Here is a 15,736-nt window from a genome sequence, read left to right on the forward strand (position 1 = left end):
GACTACATATATTTAATCTCAAAAATGCATATTGATTCTCAAAACAAAGATCATAAAATTTGATTATTTATAAATATAATGATCATTATGATCTTTAAAAAAAAGTGAAGAGACTACCATAGTTTTAGACCATAGTTTTAGCTTTATTCTCTCATAATTTTCTGATATTTCTTAACAACCAAGTGATAAAATGTTGGTATTAAGCAAGGTAATTAAAAACAATAGTAAATATGTCTTCCAGAGGACGTATGCCCTCTTACACTAATTTAGGATTTTGTTGGAAAAAAAAATCTTTTCATTGCTCAAGATGCTTATTTCTTGAAATCAACAGGTTCTACACATGCAAAGAATTAGGGTACCTTAGACCACATTGGATAGTTTTTGTTAACAAAGTGATTTATGGTGGGGCCTTTGGAACACATGGTATCAACCAGACCTATGCAGGGGTTGGAGACTAAAGACAGCCATGAAGGGGTCAGTCATCCTTACATGACCAACCCTCAATAAAAACCCTGGACACGAAAGCTATGGTGAGCTTCCCTGGTTGGTATTAATACTTTGTGCATGTTGCCACACATGGTTGATGAAAGAAGTAAGCACTGTCTGCACAATTCCACTAGGAGAGGACAATTGGAAGCTTGTACCTGGAATTCTTTTGGCTCCTGCCCTTTGTGCCTTTTCCCATTATTGATGTTAATATGTATCCTTCTGCTGTAATAAACAATAGCCATGAGTACAACAGGTTTACTGAGTTCTGAGTCCTTCTAGTGAATTATTGAACCTCATAGAGATCTTGGAACCTCCCAAAGTTGCAACCAATATGTTAATTGTGTTTGAATATGTGTGTGGGATTGTACCATTTTGGCTGATCCATAATTTTCTACAGTAAACATCTGTTGCTGATTTAATGAGAATGCATCCATTGCTTATATCCTTTAAATGTGTACTATTTGATATAAAAGGGTATCACATGGGTAATCATTGTAGTGTTATTTGTAATAATTAAAGTGGAAAATGATCTAAGTATAAAACAGGGGATACCATAAGTAAATCATGTATACATGTACATCTGTGCATTTGAATATGATAACTATTAAAACTTATGCTGTAAGAGTACTTATATGAAAAAATATCAAAGCTATATTGCTAAGTTGACAAAGCAGAGTAAAAAATAGGTAAATATATTTGTTAAAGTATGCATATATAATGTGTATTTCCATGAGGAAAAAATACACACATAACTGTGTAAATCATGGGTAGCTTTGAGTGGAATTAGAGTGTTTTTTTTACTTTGTGCTTATCTATGTTTTATTCATTTTCTTTGTAAGAATATGTTATGTCTGTAATTTTTAAAAATTTACTTAAAAAAGTATATTTCTAGCCCCACTCCTATAATACATTTTAAAATCTCTTAAGCTAATTTAATGATAGAGTATAAAATTGCTCAGTGGAAATGGGAAAAAAAGACAGATTCACAAGACATCTGGTAGGCATAATGACAAACACTCGAGAATGGGTGAAGACAGGGGCAGGCAACTAAAATAAGTTCATGAAAAGTTGATTTCTGTTCTTTAGTTTGTGAGAATTTGGGGACATTGATGTCCTTACTAAGGAGATTGCCAGAGGTTAGTTATATGAGGTCTGACAATTAAGTTTGTGAACTTGTTGTAACGATGTTGCTAACCTTTTTGATATCAGAGAAATTATTTATTATGAATTTGTACCAACTGGACAAATAGTTCACGAAGTTTACTATTCAAAAGTGCTGAAAAGGCTGCACAAAAATGTTAGACGAAAACAACCTGAACTTTTTGCCAACAATTCATGGCTCTTACATCACGACAATGCACCAGCTCACACGACACCGACTGTGAGGGAGTCTTTAGCCAGTAAACAAAGAACTGTATTGGAACACCCTCCCTACTCATCTGATCTGGCCCCCAATGACTTCTTTATCCGAAGATAAAGGAAATATTGAAAGGAAGACATTTTGATGACATTCAGGACATCAAGGGTAATACGATGACAGCTCTAATGGCTCTTCCAGAAAAAGTTCCCAAATTGCTTTGAAGGGTGGACTAGGCACTGGCGTCGGTGCATAGCTTCCCAAGGGGAGTGCTTCGAAGGTGACTGTAATGATATTCAGCAGTGAGGGATGCAGCACTTTTTCTAGGATGAGTTCGCGAATTTAATTGTCTGAACTCCTAAGAATACAATAGTTTAGATTTGAATATGCTTAAATTGAGGAGCATACAGGTTATTCAACTAAGGCAAGGCATTTTGGAATACAAACCTAGAGCATAGGAGACATTTTAAACGGGTGATATAGACCTGGGGTCACTGGCGATAGGACATACGTGACAGTTTAAAATTGCCCTAGAATATGTTGAATGTAATGACCAGAAGGCCAAAAACTGACCCTCTGGAACGCAAACATCAAAGGGATGAATAGTACAAAAGATCCAGGAAACAAACTGAAAAGAAGTAGTTAAAGAGGCAGAAGGAAAACAAGAAGAAAATAAGGTCACTGACATCAAAGGGGGAAAGAGAGTTTCCAGGAAGTACGAATACACCACAGCAAAATTCAAGTGCCAACATTCAAAATGGCACTTGGCAATTTGCAACGTGGAAGACCATCTCTAAAATGGGAATATATGCTTTCTCCAGGCGCTTTTAGTGAGCTTGAAATTAAAAAATGTGAAAATACCACACAAAATAAGTTATTTAACCATCACATGCACATATCCTGATTTCCCACCCTTGCTTGTGGGAAACTTTCCTTAAATAATTGGTGAATATCCACTGTGCTGTTTTCTTTCTTTCTTTTTAAAAATCACCTTACCTTCCTTGATTCTGACTTTTCTAGGGACTTTTCACAAAACCTGTTTCAATGCAAGATGCTTAACTCTGAGGAGTCTCTCCTTTGGAGAAGAGGGCTACGGGAAATGATGCTGCTAGCATATGTTGCCTTTCAAAGAACATAGAAGCAGAAATATCGAAAGAGGGCCACAGAGGTGATCCAACGTTGCAAGAAATTAAAATGTGCTATGAAGAAATAAATCACGGAAATTCTTGATATTTTTTGGTTAGATGGCATGAATTTGAAGTGGATGCCAGGGGTTTAAATTTCCTCCATCTCACCAGTAGTTAAATAAAAAGAGGGGGAGGGTAACTAGATAAAATAGAACACTTACACTGCCCTTTCCTGAGCTGAGCACTTATAATAATAAATACAATGATTAAGGTATATTTATGGAGTATCTAATACAAACCCAATACTGCAAATGACTCAATGTAAAACCAGGAATGCCAGATTTCTGAAAAGCATCAAGAGGACATTTGCTTCTTCCAGTTGTCAAAACAGGTATTTTCTGCCTCCTACATGTAACTGTGGCCGAGAGGGACCTGCTGAGGCTGGAAGGAGTAGTAGGAAATTCCAGAGTATCAACCACTTTGAAATTCACAGCCAGGACAGGGCTCACCAGCTTCAAGAGCAAGCCCATATAACTCTCCAACCTTGCCATGTTTTAAAAATTACAGTTGACATGTAAGGAATATAGTCAATATTGTAATAACTTTGTATGGTGACAGATGGTTACTAGACTTATGGTGATCACTTTGTAAGGTATATAAATGGCAAATCATTATACACTTAAAACTAATACAATATTGTATGTCACTGCCATTTTCATACTCAACTTTGGGGGAAATGCTAATCAAAAAGCTGACAATTTTACAAGAAATACTCAGGAAACTTAAGTAAAATTTCAGAAAAATCATGTAGCATTTGAAAAAATGTCTATTTATATTATAAAAGTGTAGCTAACGAACTTAAAACAACGTAACAAAAAGTTATCAATAGCAGTAGAGATGTGGCTTGCCAGTGACAGAATGAAAGGCCTTATTCTTCTAAAGTTGCTTTATCCTCAGAAGAAAACATCTTAAAGGAGATGGATGACCTCTCTTTATCATCTACAAGGCTTGAGGAAAACAAAAGCCTTGGATATCTTTCTCATCTTACTTTTTCTATGATCACCTTTCTACAATTTTGTTGTCTTCCTTTGCTCTCTCTATCCTCCATCTTAGTTACATTAAAAAAATCTAATAAAGGATTCAAGTTATACTTTTGTTATAACTATGTTTGTCATATACACCCACTGTCAAGCAGGTAACTTGCAAACATGAAAGACAGAAAATTCTATAAAACACAAGCATTCAAAAGCCGATGCATTCACGACAGAAAGCATGACAGTGACCAGGGGCTGGAGAGGAGGGAATGGGGAGTGACCGTTTAACGGGTACAGAGTTTGGGATAATGAACAGATTCTTCAGATGCACATTGTGAATATATTTAATGCCCCCTGAATTGTGTATTTTAAAATGATTAAAAAGGCAAATTTGCTATAGATATTTTACCACGGTTAAAAAAAAAGGCAGGGAAAAATCAGATGCGACACACCATTTCAGACATGACCAATTTATTCAGAAAATTCAAATTTCAGTTTGGCAAAGTATATCCAGGGGCGGAGTTTGGGATAATCATTTCACTGGAGGCAATCACAATTTCTAGAGCTGATGGGCCGTGGACTAGTATTGGAAGAAAGCAAAACTTATAAAAATAATTTAGTGTGTGTGTGGTGGGGTGATAATCATAAATATTTAGAGGAAACAGAACAAGCAACCAGCTCACATAACTTGAGGCATGAGAAATGCTAATGCTAATAGTAACCCTTTATTCGATTTAGTTCAACATAACATTAAGCACCTGATTTGTTCAAGACACTGGGCAAGCTGCCGGGGTTGAGGTGGAAACAAAAATCACCAAAACATAATCCCTGTCCTTCAGGAGTTTACAACAGCACATATAAAAATAAATGTTATAGGTGAAGAACAAAACACACACACACACACACACAAAACAAAAAACTGCTCCAAAAACAGGAAGGAGAGTTTACTTCTCAGTAGAAGGCTGAAGTTGGGACCCCTTAAATTTGGTGGTGTGGGTGAGGCAGGGTATAGCAGGCCAAGTTTCTGATGAAACTCTGGCATCTCAGCATGTCTTAGCAACAGGAAATGGTCTAGTTCCTCCACCACTTTAAATGTATAAGGGGGAGGGGTATTCAAAGGTATTTTTATTTTAACCCCTTTCAGCAATAGTCTTATTATACAGGAGAGATGGACTTAAGTGAGGATGATAAAAAACAAAGTTTGAAGAGAGGCATAGACTGGAAACACCATTTCACAGTTTCAGTGTAAACTTAACCCTTTGTGTATATACATCTATTAGCTTAAGTAACACCATCAAATGGGGAAAAAACCCACCCGCAGTGACACAGTTCATCATGGCAGAAACATCTCTCCCGTTGGACTATAAAGTAGCTTCGGCCACTGCCAATGGTGGACATGAGGGTAGATGGAAATTGAAGTCCATATTTTACACAGAAATTAAAGTCCATAAACATTTCCCCTTTAACAAAAATGAAGAAGAGATAACATGGGGAGAGAGATGAAGTCTTTGTAGGCTAATTGATCTAATGATGAGTTGATATGCTATATTTCCTATTTAAAAAAATACAGGATCTTTCCTGAATAATTTACTATGTGTATATCATACACTTCAAAAAGAATTTTAACGGAACATACTACTAATCAAAGATCAGTTTCTGCTTTTACAATTTACACAAATTACCTTAATTATAATACTTTAGGGAACCTTACAAACACAATATACAACAACTTTTAAATATTATTCATCATCTTTAACTTCTGAGTTTGGCTTGTATTATCTCAAAGGAAAACTACTTATTAATCTCGCAGAATTAACTCACCACCAAATTTTAAAAATAAGCAAAGGAAAAGCTTTCCTGTAAGCCTTTACAAATGGAAAATTTCAATGCAAACACCTGCCAGGTTTTGATGACATAAAAATCAACAATATACATAATCAGCACCTCAAAACCAAAACCTTTTGAAGTACAAAATTCAATTTTTTTTTTTTTTAAATTCAATTCTTCTTGCCCTCTTAGTAACTGGTAATCAGAACCCCATGTAGTGTAGGAACTGTTCAGATTTGTTACGTAGTACAACATACATGATTTTTGAAACATTAATAAAGTATTGATATGGCACCATGAATAGCTATTTTTTTAAAAACCAAAGTGAGTCAGAGGGCTAGAACAGATATAATAGCAGTGAAATCATTCAAAAGTAAAAAAAAAAAAAAAAAGTAATCTAGATTGGCCTATATTAATTTAAATTAAAAACCAAACGATAAGTAACATTTCAGACCTATATACATCAAGATGCCAGTTATAAAAATGTATTTTAGCTGTAAATGCTAGATTATGCAAAAATAATTTTATATCAATTTTATTTAACTTTAATGAATTTCCCCAACTCTAATATTAAAAACATTAAAAGAACTTAAAATTTCAGTGGCAAAAATTTCCCATTTTCCCCATCTGTTAAAAAAAAAAAAAGACATATTTTTGTTTCCCTTAACGTACAATGCCCTATTGTTAAGGCACAACTTTTTTAGGGTAGAAATGAAACCATAGATTAGGTTTACTTTATACAACAGTTACAAGACAGACTTTGTAAGCATATAGTGAAAATAATTAAATACATTTGAAATTTAACCAAGATCTAAAATGAAAAATCATTGTTTCTATCCAGCAGCAATGAACACATAACCAAGATTAGTTGCAGTTACACTAAAATCCAAATAGTTTGTTTACAACTTGCCAAAGATTATCTCCATAAGGCCATTTTCAAGGTGTTATCAAGGAGAGACAAGCTGGATATTTTCTTTTTTGAGTAGAGGGTGGCATTCTGCCTTTCTTTTACGCTTGAGCTATCAGGGATAGTTGTCACCCTCAAAGCCTGAGTGAAATCCAGTTTTTGAAATTAAATATCTGAGAGAAGGGCAGAGTTCCTGAACACAGGGGTCCCAGCAGGTGTTTGCTTTGTATCTTCCCTCTGCTCCTCTTCCCTGAGCTTTCCTTTCCCAACCTTTTCTTAGCCACCGCCCCCCCCTCACTTCCTCTGACAGTTTCCACAATATTCAAAGGGAGCACCCAGCAACAGGAAGAGTTTGCACAATTATTACGTAAAACACATAAACTGAAACATTTGTTACTTCATTATACAGCTATAAACAATTCACTTGAATATTGATTTAAAATCAAGAAAAAATCCCACTGAAATTGAGGGAAAGGGAACAACTGAATGCCAAAGACAAATATGACCCATCTTGTAGGCCCTTGTAATCTCAACTGCAATAGGCTTACACGTATGAAAACTAATAGGAAAAGCGAATGGTCTCAAACAGGCTTATATATCCAACTCTCTTGTATTTTCTGCATTTTCATTCTTTGAAGGATAGGTCGGAAAAAATGCTTTGCAAAGACAGAAGCACTGAATTAGACCTGACAGCTTAGAGCTTTGTGGTTTTGCAAGTGACTTTCCTTTCCTTTTTGCAGTTTTTGGAAAGTAATGGTCAAGTAGGATTCCTCCAGGACTGATCTCCCTCACTGGGAATTTTACTTTGGTCTCAGTTCTACTCTAAGATATCAGCAGCCAATCTTGAGAGAAATAGGTCTACGAAAAAATTCCTGGACATGTTCTGGGAAAGAGTATATAGGTTAAGAAAGAGGAGCAGAAATAAAAGAACATTATGAGTTAGAGAGATAGGGAACAAGGTAGAAATGAAGAGAGGCAGAGGGAAGGGACAGCTATTGCGATTACTGATGTCTCTGCTTTTACTAATTGTGTAAACTCAATTTTAAGGGAAAATTATCCTCTAAATAGGGGCAAAGATGAGGGAAATGGAAAATCAGGAGTTGGGGAGGTAAGGGTCACTAAAAGTAAACTCTAGTGATTTTGCTACATTTTAGAAATTTTATTTATGTAATTCTGGGACATGTTATATGCCTCACTTATTTATGAAGGTGTTTTACTGCTATGTTCTGGAATAATAATGTCTCACATAAATAAATATACTGTTCTTTGTAGTTATATTAGTTCTGTAATGTATATTGACTTTTAGAAACAAAAAAAAATGTTTTTAATGGAACTTTCTATAAAAACACTTAAAAATCATTAGTAACTAGACTATACCCAACAAATTATAAAAATAATGCATTTAACTGACAGCCAATGTTTGCACATAAGACCTTCACAGTCATTATCTATATGCAGATCAATGAAATTAAAAATAAAACCAAAAGCAATCATGCTTGCTAAGATGAACTAGCTTCATTTCCATTAAATCATAAAGTTTCCAATGTAATATTGGGGGGAAAAGAATTCCATTTAAATCCCATTTCCCACTATGCCAATCAGATTTCCCTAACTTTGACATGTTTACAAGGACACAAATGCTTTTCTATATAGGACTCAGGAAACAGCATATGCCTTTTGCCATCTCTCCTGAGACAAAAGGAATCCTTTATGTCATTGCAAAGCAAAAAGCTGAGGTCTTTCTTCAATATTGTTCAGGACTTAGAATTCCTAAGTCCTGTTTAAATGTCAAGTGTTCCTACTACCAAAACTTTGAACAAAAGCTTACCCACTGAGACCCACTATTCTGTAAGGTTTGTGACCAGTTGCTAGAGATTGGATGGAAACATGTGCATCATACTAGGCTTAATTCCCTAATGAAGAGTTAAAGGGCTTTGGACAGTATAACGTGCAAACCTAAAGCTGGATGCACATTCCACCAGCTGAGGATGTCCACTCTTTGGTCAATTATACTTCCAAGATAAGAAAACAAATGGAAAGTTGCTTTACTGCTAAAAAGTTAAAAAAAAAAAAAAAAAAAAGAAGAAAAAAAAAAGGAAGGAAAGAAAGAAACCATGGGAAATCCCTCTCCTTATCAATGTATTATGGAATACAAGGACATCACAGTCCCATTAAATAAGAGTTTGTTTGTATACATGAAGCTTTCAGATACCACATGAGAGAAATCAGACATCCCAGTGATAGTTCACAAAGCAAGGTTCTAATTACAGTGACACAGCGAGTATGCCACAACCTTTCTTCCAACCAGATTCTGCATACTGAAGAGAAAAAAATTTTTTTAATGCATCAAAAAGTAACTTTAACCTTCATTATTTTACTCTAAAGGGTAACTATAAATTATTTCAAAAGTTACTACTATGAGAGTTTGGTTAGGTTAGATCCATTTATTAATGGTAAAAGCAACCATGGCAAAAGCGACCATGGCAAAAGCAACCATAACTCATTCTTGATAATGAGAGAATCCCTATCCACAAACCTGGCAAAATTTTTAAAAAGTACTTAAACACATCTTTTGAAAATAATGAAAGCTAGCGCAATTCATACAATCTCAAATAACTTTCAATTAATAATATAATTGTTTATATTTCTGTAGTGCCTTACAGCATATTTTGTCCCTAAAGAGAAAATGTACCATAATGCTAGTGCTAACACTGAAACCTTAATCCAAACCTTACATGTTAAAGAGTAATAATGCTGGCCAAGAGGAAAAGGATGGAACCATGCACTGTCCATAGGGCAAATGAAAATCAACAGCAAGATGGCAGAAAAGATGAACCCATGAGTACAAACACACTTTCCTAGTAGAAACACACACACACACACACACACACACACACACACACACACGCAGAAATTACAACGCAACCATCATATATCTATATTCTATTAGTTGGTGAACCTGTTATTAAAATTTCAAAGAAATAAAAACAATTTAAGCTCTTTCTATTTTAATCCGTAAGAAATCTTCATTAACAGATAAATAGAGCATTTGTTGCATATTAATGAACGTGTGGCTTCTTGTGCTTTCCATCTGAATTAGGGTAAAAACCCCCAATCACTTTATTTAAATGAGATATTAAGCATAAAGTAACATTAAACATCTACAAGAAATCTATCCTTTCTTCAGCCCAATTCTATATGAACGTACTAACAGTGAAGATTCATGATGTGTGGAAATGGTGATTCACAACAATGTAGACTCAGCTATAGATTGTAATTCACACATATATATATATATGTACATACATATGTACATATATATATATGTGTGTACATATATATATATATATATGCCTTGTGTATGACAACTGTACGAAAATAGTCTCAAAAATAAAGACAATACTTGAGACACGAAGCAACCCATCTTCCCTGATCTTGCATCCTATTACAGGGAAAATAAGTCTTTGATGCTTCATAAATACTTTAAAAAGTTCAGGATGGCCTTAACCATGCAGAGTCTCCACTGATCCTTTGAAGTCTCCAGCGTTTCAGGCTGACCATTCAGCTCTGGAAGAGCTGTGATCTGTAATCAGCTTTGCTCATTTATGTCCTGTCTTCTCCAGATCTGGGAGTTTTCGGACCAGAGCTTGGTGGTTCATTCTGATGCTGGCCAGGAGCCCACCTTCAATGCCGTCGGCACCGGTGTAACTGATTTCTTCACCACTCAGGGTGGTCATATGCCCCCCAAGGGCTTTTAAAATGGCATTGCCAGCACATATATCCCACTTTTTGATGTATGTCACATGAATATATAGATCAGCTTTTTCTTGACTCTTATCAGGCACATCCAAGAGTGCCAGAACTTTATAACCTAAAAGATAAAACACAGAATTTAGGTTACTGTTGGAAAGATTTAAAGAGCTGTTCAGGAGCTCTCTGTACTATCTTTGCAACTGCTAAGTCTAACATTTTAAAATAGTTTTTTAAAGTTAAGCACAGACATTAAACCAAATGAGCAAAAAATACACTGCAACGTAACTTATTAAGGTATTCTCAAGTGTAACCAAATACATGTCTGTAATTTTTAAAATTTACATCTTTGTGGTTGTTTTCATGAAATGAAACATCCAGGATGTATCATTTCCTATGGATATTATGCTGCAACTAACACCCACAGGCTTCACTTGAATATTCATCTAAGAAGGCGGGATTTGAAAGAAGAGAATACAAAATAACACTATCTTACTTCTTCTTCATATGGAGGCAAATTTAAAAATAAAATAACAAAACAACCACAGAAGAAACTGGGTCTAGAATCTGGTTTATCCCATTCCTACTGAGTATTCTGGCCATTACTTTTCATAATCGACCTAATAGAGCGTCTATAAGAAAATAACAAAGTGATATTAAGGAAGGCAGATATATGCAATCAGTAAACTAAAACTATTAGGCTTAAAAATTAATAAGCATTACTTTTTCCTTTATTATTGTGCTGAAAAGGTTTTTAAACACACATTTCTGACCATTATTCGCTATTTATTTGAAATAAAACACCTCTAAGACATTAAAGAGCATTCAAAACTAGGGTGGGCAAATGACCCATGTGTCAAATCCAGGCCATAGTCTATTTTTACATAGCCCTCTAGGTATGAACACTTTTTATATTTTTAAAAGGATGGTTTAAAAAAACAGAACAAAACAAAACAGAATAATATGCAATAGAGACCATATGTGGCTCACAAGGCCTAAAATATATACTTTCTGGCCTTTCAGAAAAAGTCAGCTGATCCTTGATCTATAACATAGGCAATGCAATAGTACAGAATATACATTAAGCTAGCTAGGTGGGCACTAGACTCTCTGGCTCATCCCAGACACGCGAGCTGAGGAGTTCAGGGGTGTTAAAAGTGACCCAGGGATTAACCATTGTAATAACACGATGATTCTTGGCATGCTTCTGCCACATGAAGTATCGAATATACTTGGAACTTTTCTTCTCTCCCTGATATTCCTAGAGTTAAATCAGATCATATGTAAAACAATCACTGACGGTACGTCACTGGCAGGAAGAGGCTTTTGTAGTATTCGAGGAATAGAAATCACTATTGTGAGGTTGTTTGCTTCTACCAGGAGATTGTTTCTAACAAGAAGGTATGTGTGACTGAAATCCCACCCTAGAAATAACCAAGATGAGACCACGCCTGTCTTGAAAGTCCACTGTCCATTCTCATTTTCTTCCCAAGTATGGCGCAACTACTTCTTCCTCCTAACAGAAGCTTTGAACATGCTGGGAACACTTTACAGGCATTGCAGGGGAGAAGGAACATACCAGCGCCACCAGCCGAGATAATTGTAGTCTGGTTTCCAAAAGTCTGAAGAGCAACCTGTTTGACCATTCCTGAATGGGAGCGAGATACAACAATCCTTGGGGTCTTCTCATCGTAAGAAGTACGAGCTTTCACATTTGACCCACCATCTACCATTGCCCAAGCTGAAAAGCAAATATATAATAATATCCATTTAGAGCACTGAAGTTTTTAAAACTATAACTCAAAGTACAAAGACTGAAAAAAATCCTTTTCCACACACAGAATTACTTGTACATTTTTTCTAAAACAGAAACCTTTTTTTTTCCTGAATACAGAGTAACATGTTTTGTTTTTTTTCTTTTACATTAAAATAGGCATGTATTAAGACAAATCTGAAAAAGACCATATAATCTTGCCCAGCCAGAGATAATAACTAATAAATACTTGGCTTAACAACTCCTAGGCTCCAGAGCTCCCGGTGGGGGTGGGGTGGTGGCTGAATCTTCACTGGAATCCCATTGCAACTCAACTTCTTCTTGTACCTAATCCAGTTTCCTTCCCTCCCTTCCACAAAAGTAATCCCAAGAGCGCCCCTAGGAAATATCCCGCATGCTAATCCCCATACCAAAGTCTGATTCCTGGGGAACCCAACCTGGGACATAAGCACAGCTAAGTACCCTGGATAACTCAAATTTTAAAATTGTTAAAGAGGTAAGTTTACATTTCTGCTTTATCAGACAGCATAAAAAGAAAAAAGCTCTAGATTTTAAAATAGAGTAAAAGTTTTTAAGAAAGTGAGGAGACTCTAGAGATGGCTTGAAATGTTTTTCTTGGTTTAGAAGTTTTCTTTACTGTCTACCAAACTACACAACAAAACCAACTTACTCAGAATTCTCCTAATTAGGGTGTTGTTCTAGCATTCACTCACAATGGGGTAACTATAACCCACCATGGCTAGCAAGGAAAGCAGCTGTATTACTACTTATTCCTGGCTGCAGAAACAAATAAAAACAATTAACAGAGTCTGGGTTTCTGAGTTCCCCAAGGATGATGGCAGTCTCTCCGACTTTTCTCACATTTCTTTCTAAAACCCCACATTGCAACAAAGATAGTAAATACAAACACCCTTAATCAATTTCTGTAAGTAGAAGAAAGAGGATAACTTAAACCCTAATTTATGAGAAAGAAGGGGAGTAAATACTCAAGATCAGCAGAGTAAGTGCTGCCACTGACTTCGGTGTGGGGAACATGGCGGGAGCTTCACAGAAGTGCCAAGAGGTCAGAAGACTATCAGTGGTGGTAGAACTCAGATAACATCAGCCAGGATTTCTCCCCAGAAGGAAAAGGTCCCATGTAAAATGAGAACTACTAAAAGCAGGCCAGGAACTTGACAATAGAGCAATGAGAAGAAGAGTCTTACAGAAGACATGGAACGAAAAGTGAAGTCTTAAATAACATACTGGAGGATGTATGACATCTTTTAGATGTCTCTCCAAGAGACATAACTTGGAAGACAGCAAATAGAACTAAAGAGAAGGAATGGGTTGAAGATAAGGACCCTACTCGACCAACACAGGATCAAACGAGAAAGAAGAAATGTGAAAACAAAAAAAGGTGCTTGAAATAAAGATAATGCCTTTTTCCGGCTAACAGAAAAGGAGGCTCCTTAATTGAGAATCATCACCCTCCAATGGATTCCACAGTAGCTGGCCTGAATATGATTAAGAAATGTAAAACTGCATGTCCATTGAAAAATCACAGAAGAAAACACAGAGAAAAGATTAAAACATTTCAGACTAATTGAAAATTTCTACAAAGCAGAGGAAAACTGTAACACAACATTACAGCATGAATAAAAAGCAACAAAAAAATAAAACAGAATGCTATGACACAAACAAAAAAACTTAAGAAAAAATGAGCTAACAATAGGAAGATATGAAATAGAAACTTCTATAACACAGGAAAGAAACTGAAAAAAAAACCCACAAAAATCACTGAAGACTGCATTAAATCACAGAATACACAAAGAACTTGTCCAATAGCACAGCAAGCAATGAGAAAAGCAAAAAGTGAAAAAGTAAACAGATAAAAGGGACTAGAGAGAAAGTGACAGATATAGAAGCCAGTGAAAGAAGAGTCAGCAAACATGTTAGGAGTCCCTGAAAAAGAAAAACAAATAATGAAACAGAACTAATCTTTAAAATGATAATTCAAGAAAATGTCCCTGAAATAAGACTACCTAAATGTCCTCACTGAGCAACAAGATACTATGTAGGTATCTGACCAGAATGCCAACACCGAATCTGAGATATATTATCATTCTATGATGATCTTTAACTTTAAAGATAAACTTATTTGGCTCTCCAGGCAAAAAGACCAAGCCACTTAAAAGGAAAGAAAATCAGGTTATCATCCTTTTGCCAACAAGAATGAACATGCGCCCAGACAGCCAGTTCAACAGTTTCTACCCGTTAACCAGGAAAAAAGGGCCTATGGAGGGTTGAATAGTGTCCTACCACAAAATTCATATCTACCCCAAATCTTTAAAATGTGACCTCCTTTTGAAATAGAGTCTTTGCAGATGTAATTAAAGATGAGGTCACACTGGACTAGGGTGAGCCTTAAATTCACTGACTGGTGTTCTTACAAGCGGCAACATAGAAATACAAAGAAATGTGAAGACAGAGGCACGGACTGGAATGATGTGTCTACAAACCAAGGAACTCCAAGGATTCCCTGGCGCCACCAGAAGCTAGAAGAGGGAAAGAAGGATTCTTTCCTTGAGCTTTCAGTGGGAGCAGGACACTGCTGACAACTTGGTATCAGTCAGACTTCTGGCCTCCAGAATTTCGAGAGAGTAATAAGTTTCTGTAGTTTTTAAGCTGTGGTCTTTTGTTATGGCAGCCCTAGGAAATAAATACAGGATGAACCAAAGATTTTATAACTATCTAAGAGGTCTTTCAACTATCACAGAATGGGAAAGATTTTGCCATGTAAGAACTCAGGTAATACCATATCCATGAGCTAGTTCTCCGGAAGAAATCTATTTGAAAACAAGCTTTATCCAAACAAGAGATGACTGAGGAACTCTCAGCAAAAGCATTGATTGTTAGCACTGAATTTAACTGTATTTAAGAGGAAACAAAAGATATGAACAACAGTGGGAGAATAAAGGTGTGTCAATGCTATCTCATAGTTGATTGGTCAGAGTCAAAGGACACCATTTAAATCTGAAGAGCTAAATCGTAAAGAAATACACACATAAAAAAAGGTATTATTGACTAAAATGGGATGGTGGTCAAGGAGGCTAAAATAAGTTGACTTAACTGTTGCTCATATGAGAGAAACAACAGATAATAGCTAAAGGAAAGGACCATGAAGTGGTATATATTAAGATGTTAGGAAAAGTGAGCAACAACAAAATAACAAATTTAACTTAAAAAATAACTGTAGTTTGAATCACATTGAATACATAAAAATCTATGCAATCATAGTTATACCAAAAAAAAAAAAAAAAAAAAAAAAACCACAAAGCAAAACAAAAAACCAAGAAAGCCTGCTCTCCCCCACCAAATAACATTTGTTTTCACTGGAGATAGTTTTCACCCCAACTCCTGATTTGAAAACTAGGAATGAGTTAAACATTTATCTTATAAGAACGACATTTCAAGATAAACAAATAACTT

General features: G+C 35.7%; 1 protein-coding gene across 1 annotated transcript in view; it reads right to left on the bottom strand.

Moving 5' to 3' along the window:
- Window positions 1-6,006: 6,006 nt before the first annotated feature.
- BPNT2 (3'(2'), 5'-bisphosphate nucleotidase 2) overlaps window positions 6,007-15,736 on the bottom strand; it is a 30,372-nt gene continuing 20,642 nt past the window's right edge. Inside the window, exons 4-5 of the mRNA XM_081071113.1 lie at window positions 12,071-12,232; window positions 6,007-10,612 (exon numbers count right to left, since the gene is read on the bottom strand). Coding sequence (XP_080927239.1) covers window positions 10,341-10,612; window positions 12,071-12,232 — 434 coding nt within the window. The 3' untranslated portion in view covers window positions 6,007-10,340. The remainder of the gene's footprint in view (window positions 10,613-12,070; window positions 12,233-15,736) is intronic.

The sequence above is a fragment of the Rhinolophus hipposideros genome (genome assembly GCF_964194185.1).
Source record: "Rhinolophus hipposideros genome assembly, chromosome: 13".
Classification (NCBI taxonomy): Eukaryota; Metazoa; Chordata; class Mammalia; order Chiroptera; family Rhinolophidae; genus Rhinolophus; species Rhinolophus hipposideros.